The 6,954-nt window shown below is 33.5% G+C and overlaps 1 protein-coding gene across 1 annotated transcript; it reads left to right on the top strand.

The window, feature by feature from the left end:
* The first annotated feature begins 1,874 nt into the window (after positions 1-1,874).
* LOC109863044 (ankyrin repeat and MYND domain-containing protein 2) lies at positions 1,875-4,954 on the top strand. The gene is made up of 3 exons (XM_020443222.1): positions 1,875-2,109; positions 3,131-3,508; positions 3,625-4,954. Exons 1-3 carry the CDS (start codon positions 1,909-1,911, stop codon positions 4,267-4,269), a joined length of 1,224 nt encoding a protein of 407 aa, XP_020298811.1. The 5' UTR covers positions 1,875-1,908; the 3' UTR covers positions 4,270-4,954.
* Positions 4,955-6,954: the final 2,000 nt, after the last annotated feature.

Genomic DNA, 6,954 nt, shown 5'->3' with positions numbered 1-6,954 from the left:
GCCGATTGGCTGGAATTCGGCTGCTCGCTAGAGCGCGCGGCTAATAACTTATGTCACCCGACGGGTGGTGCCCTCGCGCTGCCGATATCTTACAATTATAGATATTATATTATAGATATTTATAACATTTAATAAATATAGGTAAATAAATAAGTAAATAAAAAAAATAACTTATAAACATAATTTACTGTTTTGCAAATAATATTAATTTATTATAAAAATGTCTTTTGCTTACATTAATATTCTTATTATTCTGTTTTACAATAAAAAAAAACTTGTGTGTACATATTTTATTATAATACTTTTAATTAAATTTATTCTATGACATGTTAAAAAGATCATATGAATGTGTTATCAATTCTTCAAATATATTAATCATATTTAAAGTTAAAAGTACATTTTGTGTAATATAAAGAACGGAATATTTTGAACTAGAAGTTATATTATTTTCTTTTATAGCAAATCTGATAATCTTTTCTGTTTCAAGTCATATTTTTATCACGCTTTCTGAAGGATATGTTAAACTTCCACGATCTTTTATTTGTATAATTTTCTTTGATTTACTATTAAGGCATTAACACAAATATCACACATGATGTATTTAATTAAATGTCTTATAATAAATCCAGCTATGTAACTTATGACTTCTATAGAATATTGATCTAAATTAATAATATTATAAATTAATGCTGCAATATAAGAATGATCGTGTTCAACTGAAATTTGATTAATATACTTTTCAGTGTCAAATTCATAATTATCGATCATACAATCAATCATACAAGTTTTATTTATTAATTTCTCTGATTTAAGTACAGAGGTTACACTTTCTTCCTGTCACTAACAGATTAATACGCATCAACGTCAAATAATACTACTCTCAATGTGTTGAAATAATACCACTCTCATCAAATAGATAGCAGCACTAGTGGCTCATATAAATATGGCTGAAGGTTGTTTAGAGGTCAAATCCCCCCCGCACCATGGCTTCACTCCCCGCGCCTATAATATCTCTTAATGCTCCCTCCTTTATCTCCATGCCTTTCACTACATATATGTAATACTCCTATATTGCTAGTCGCGTATCTTTGCAATGAGAGGCACGAGGCCCGAGAAAGGGAGACGCACGAAGTCCAAATATGGGCATAGATGGTCGAGCGTCATTATGCGCCGCATGCGCACAAAGCAGCTGGAGAGNACAAAGATAAGGCTACTATTCAACACTAGCTGTCTCTCTCTCAACGTTGAAGACATTTTCTTAACATGGCAAAGGTAGAGAACGCGCAGTCTACATATTATACGTCTATGTTTCCACCATATATGTAATACTCTTATATTGCTAGTCGCGTATCTTTGCAATGAGAGGTACGAGGCCCGAGAAAGGGAGACGCACGAAGTCCAAATATGGGCATAGATGGTCGAGCGTCATTATGCGCCGCATGCGCACAAAGCAGCTGGAGAGAGAGGCTACTATATTGTCTGCACCGTAACGGTGAGCTTCAGGTCGGCACCGTACTAGCAATATAGGAGTATTACATATATGTTTCACTATCACTTTCTCTCAACTGANTCTCGAACTCTATCTTCGTTGCTCTCGGCCTGCCGCGGCCACCAATCAACTCACTGCTAGAAAAGAAGAGAATTACTCCACGACTATTTCTGTCTCTTTTAACAAAGCTTCAGCTCCTCTTACACGAATATTCCGTCTATTATATAAGTCTATGGTTTCGTCATGCATATACGCGCATTTGTCTATACTATACGTCACGTGTACTATAGATAAATGCACAGCTCTAGAAAGCGCCCAATGTTACCAACTTTAATCAGGAAAATAGTTAGCGGAAGATATTTCGGAACACACTATAAACCAGCGTTCTACTGAATAGAACCACTGTGATATGACAGAACATGACGCCTATTATGGAGGGTCTCATACAATTACAGAAAGATATTTTTGCAAAAATCAGTAACAATGAAGTGTGTGAACTCAAAACTTTATTGGCGACGAATAAAATTAAGATAAATTTTGTAGATGAAAATGGCATGAGTCCGCTTCAACATGCTTGTTACAAAGGAAACAAAGAAATTGTGCAGATGCTCCTCGACCAAGTAGGTTATATATTTTACGAAGAGAATGCTTTGTGACTCACTACAAAGTTTTACTTGGAATTTAAAAAATATTTTTTAACAGCTGCAGTTCTCTTCGGTAGATTTGTACATAATCTGTTCTATTGCGTAAATTTGTTTTAATATACATTTGCTTGTTTTTCACTGAAATATAGTGTAACTTGTCAAAGAGATATACGTTTCTATCTCTGATTAACTTAATCGGCCGATTATTCCATTGGAATTGCCAGTCGCATTAATCGTTTAGCAGAATGGACTAATCACGACTGATACTTAATTGCCAATTAAGTTAATCAGAGATGGTGAAAATGGGCGATAGTAATTTCTTGTGAACTGTCAATGGGTGCTTTTCAGTTACATATACAGGTGACACTGTGTAACACAGTGTTTATCAGTGTGAGAAAGCATATCAGGGTGTTTTACTCATACCAGTGGACACTATATTATACAATGTTGCCTACCGACTCAGTGGTCTCGCGGCCTGAGTGCAAGGGCTGCGAACCTGGAGGTCCCGAGTTCAAATCCGTTCACCAGCTAAGGATTTTTTCCGGGCCGGTCCCTTTCTACCGAGTTTATTGCTTGATCGGCGAACTAAATTGGGCCTCCAAAAATTAATTTAGGTGTTTTCCCGAATTAATTCCCCTCTCACAAGGCGATCATAATCACAACATCTTGAACACGAGCCCGACACAGATGGGCACATCCACTGTGAAAGAATGCCGTGTTTATTACGTGGTAGTAGTATACTGCACAACCTCCTTGTGACAAACATAACTAATAATAATCAATTAATACAAACCCCAGATATCTGGAGTCTTGACTTGACTTATAAACTTTAAAAAGACTCCTAGAATGGTGTATGGACTAACCTGAAAAAGGTCTACTGAGTCAATATGCACTAATACCCAATACCAATACACAATGTTGCCTATTTACGTAGCTGGAAAGCACCCAATATATGACAAATGTCAATATATTATTGTAAACATATTTTTGTTTGTAGGGTGCAGATGTGAATGAATGTCAACATGAACATGCTTATACTGCTCTTCATTTTGCTGCTTTAAGTGGAAATGCAGAATTATGTCATCTTTTAATGTCACATGGAGCTCGCTTAACAGCAACAAATAGTGTTGGTAGAACAGCTGCTCAGATGGCAGCTTTTGTAGGAAATCATAATTGTGTAGCAACTATTAATAATTTTATTCCAAAAGCTGATATAGATTATTATATTAAGCCTCAAGGTTTACAAACTGAACCATTGCTGCCACTGCATCTGGCAGATTGTTTTCATAAATTCGTCATGCAAGTTAATGTAAATCCTGTACGTGTGTGTATAAATTTGCAGAAATTTCCTGCTCTTTTAGAAAATGCAGCAAAAGTAAGTGAGATATGCATTTAATATTTCTTGTTAATTTTTTTATTTTCTGGAGAAAAAACTATCAATATACAGTTTATTTCTATTTTTATTTAGAATTGTCATTGGTATTTGTTTAGATACAAAAAGTATTGGAATCTATGCGCTACAGAGAAATGACACGTGGTGCTGAAACAAATGAAGTAATGGCTTTCAAGTATCATTATCTAAGTTGTGTTGTGGCAGATGTATTGAAATGTCAGAAACGACAAGGGGCTATGAAAATGGAAAAAAGCGAGAAGGGAAATGAAGAGGGAGAAGAAAAAAAATCTGATGCTGTAGAACTTTTGATAAGAAGATTTCTCAAGTGCAGCAAAAGCGATAGTTTACCAGAATATCAAGAGGCATTTCTCCGAGAATCAGTGAGAGAATTTCCATTTAGAGAAAGTACTATTTTCCGCCAGATGGTTGCTACATTGACCAGCACAGATCCACCATCTGCTATTTCTGTAATTTCTGCTGCGATTAATGGGCAGAGAGGCTTCTCTGATAATGGCCAAATCTGTATAACTTGCGGTGAGGATAAAGCTACAAAAAAATGCAGTAAATGTAAAGCTGTGCAGTACTGCGATAGAGAATGCCAGAGATTGCATTGGTTTATGCACAAGAAAGCTTGTGCCAGATCAGGTCTATCTCCAGCTAATAATGGAAGAATAGTGGATGTAGATAAGAACCAAATTACCCATGCTGTAAGCTCCAGATTACAAAATCTAACTATTAAATAAATTGTACGTGTGTGTGTGTGTGTGTCTATATATATATATATATATATAGAGAGAGAGAGAGAGAGAGAGAGTTTTAAGTGATCAGATATGTACATTAGCAATCTCTATACACAACATAAATCATATAAATATGTATCTTTATAGATATTTATCTCCTGTATATAGGCATTCTGTGTACAATTTTTATTCTCTCTATATAGAATTCGTGTTTTCTTATATTGTGCTTCTTCTTTCCCTCCCTCCCTCTCTTTGTGTTTTTATATCTAAGAAACTTATAAATAAATCATAATATATTGTTATTTTATATAATTATCAAATTTTAAAACTGTGTGAAGTAATTTTATTCAGCTATACTCTATATACATATATGTATGCATATATAGCTAAACTGATTGGTGCTTATATGTACTTCCGTATTCTTTTTTTTTTTTTTTTTTATTGCTCTGCTTATACTCTAATACATAAATATAAATTATAAATTAATACTCTTGTAATACATGTGTACTTTGGTAAAACTGTCTGCAATAAGATTTTACATATTTGTGTTTTTATGAAATTTCTTTTCCTTTTCTTTATTGAGTGTTTATTGTTATTAGAATAACACATTATGTTTATTTTGTTATTAGATTGAGATATATGCGTATTTGTAATTGGGAGATATGATATGATGTAATAACATCTTACATTTTGTTACCAACTTTATAATCATTATTGTATAAATATGATCTATATAAAACAATAAACTGCATTTTATTTCTTGCAATAGACGATTATTTATACAAAACATTGTTAACATTTTTTTATCCCAAGGAACTTCTATCTAAAAAAACAGCTATCTAAAGATAAATTTGTGTAATATACAAAGTGTCTGAAAAATGTTGACATAGCTGCAGTGTGAAGGTACCCTGATAGTCAAGTATATTTTGTAAAATCATGTAACTTAATGCTAAGCAGAAGTTTTCGACTAGTTGCTTTGTGTTTGCTGAGAACGTAATGCATAATTATACGTAATCAACAACACGAAGACAAAGTTGAAACATTTCGTGTCCGTAGATTCAGAGTAAATGAAGAGCAACTGTTGCTCATTATGTTGTCAACAAAATGAGGTCAATTCATGGAAAACTTTTCACTTCGTCATTTATTTTCGGCAATATAGTAGCTGTAAGAATCGCAACCAACAATTCTTAAAAATGTCTTTATTTTTTCTCACAAAGTATTACTCAGAGTACAACTTCTTACAATTTATAAGTATTTGCGCTCGTGACTCGTCAATGCTTGACGTGACTTTTTATTTTTAAATTAAAATTTTTTTTATTTTTACTTTGATGTAGAACTGCTTCAGAATTGCCCTCCGGACAGAATTTGTTTAAGAACAAAAAGAAGATGCGTATCAATAATCGATTACTTGTGTGTTCAATTAGTGTGACAACTGTTTTAAGAGATTAAAAACAGTTATTATAAAACTTGTGTAAATATGACACTTAAATATTTGTTCATTGTTATATAAGTGAGATATATTTGTTAATTTTACATATTTCTTTATTTTCTTATAGTTTTTTATTTATTTTGTACACATTTATACTTTTACGTGTACTATTATATACATTGTTATTTATATTGTTATTTATATTGTTTTTCTTTATGTATGAAAGCGCAGTGTTTGTTGCCAAAGTATTTCATGACGGATAAATGTTTTGTTGTAATAAACGATACAAAAATACTTACATTTTATGGATTTGGTGTTTGTGATATCCTTAATATTCAGTAGTTTTTAATATAACATAGTTAAAAGAAAGAAATTTATTAATACTTAATGTCTATATAATATTAATGTTTATATAATATTTATTATATAAAAAGTTATTGTTGCTTTTTGTAATCATTAATTATTTTTTATTTTCAATATATTTGATATATTGATTATTTAGTATCAAAATAAGAGTTAATTACTTAGAAACAATATAAATTTTATTTTATTTTTATTTTTGTATATATAATATTTTATAGTTTTATATATTCATTTAACTTTCAGAGTTGTTTAGTCGTTCCGATATTCAGTGCTAAAAATCTATACTTCACGTCACATGTGCTATAGATTTCTAGTACTGGCAGTGAAGATCGGAACACAACCCTTGTAAGTATGAGAGAAAAAGGGAGAGGAGGAAGAGAGAAGGAACATACGAGCCACGCACGAGAAACAGGCTAGCAACTAGGTATGCTTCTCGCGGCTGGCAGTATTAGCTATAGCTATAGCTATAAAGAAAGAAAGAGAGCGGTTATGTGTGTCCGTCTCCTTCTACTGCTCGACGTTGGCCGAAAAGCCGAGCGCACACGTATAAGGCTGTTCGCCTGCGTGTGTATCTCTTCTACTTGCTGCTGCGTGCTTACTGAGTCCACAAACTGGCATCTCTGATATGAAGGTCTCAGTCTCGAGTTCAGATCCCACCACAGACTTCTATATACTACACTAGACCGCTAGCTCGCGTGATCTCAGCGTCATATATGTAATACTCCTATATTGCTAGTCGCGTATCTTCGCAATGAGAGGCACGAGGCCCGAGAAAGGGAGACGCACGAAGTCCAAATATGAGCATAGATGGTCGAGCGTCATTATGCGCAGGCGCATCTACCAAGTGAGTGCGAGCGAGACAAAGCATTGGAAAGTGAGAGAAAGAACGCGAGAAA

This window comes from Pseudomyrmex gracilis, unplaced genomic scaffold (assembly GCF_002006095.1).
Source record: "Pseudomyrmex gracilis isolate BER0280 unplaced genomic scaffold, ASM200609v1 scaffold_2971, whole genome shotgun sequence".
Classification (NCBI taxonomy): Eukaryota; Metazoa; Arthropoda; class Insecta; order Hymenoptera; family Formicidae; genus Pseudomyrmex; species Pseudomyrmex gracilis.
This window is presented reverse-complemented; position numbering and strand designations above follow the sequence as displayed.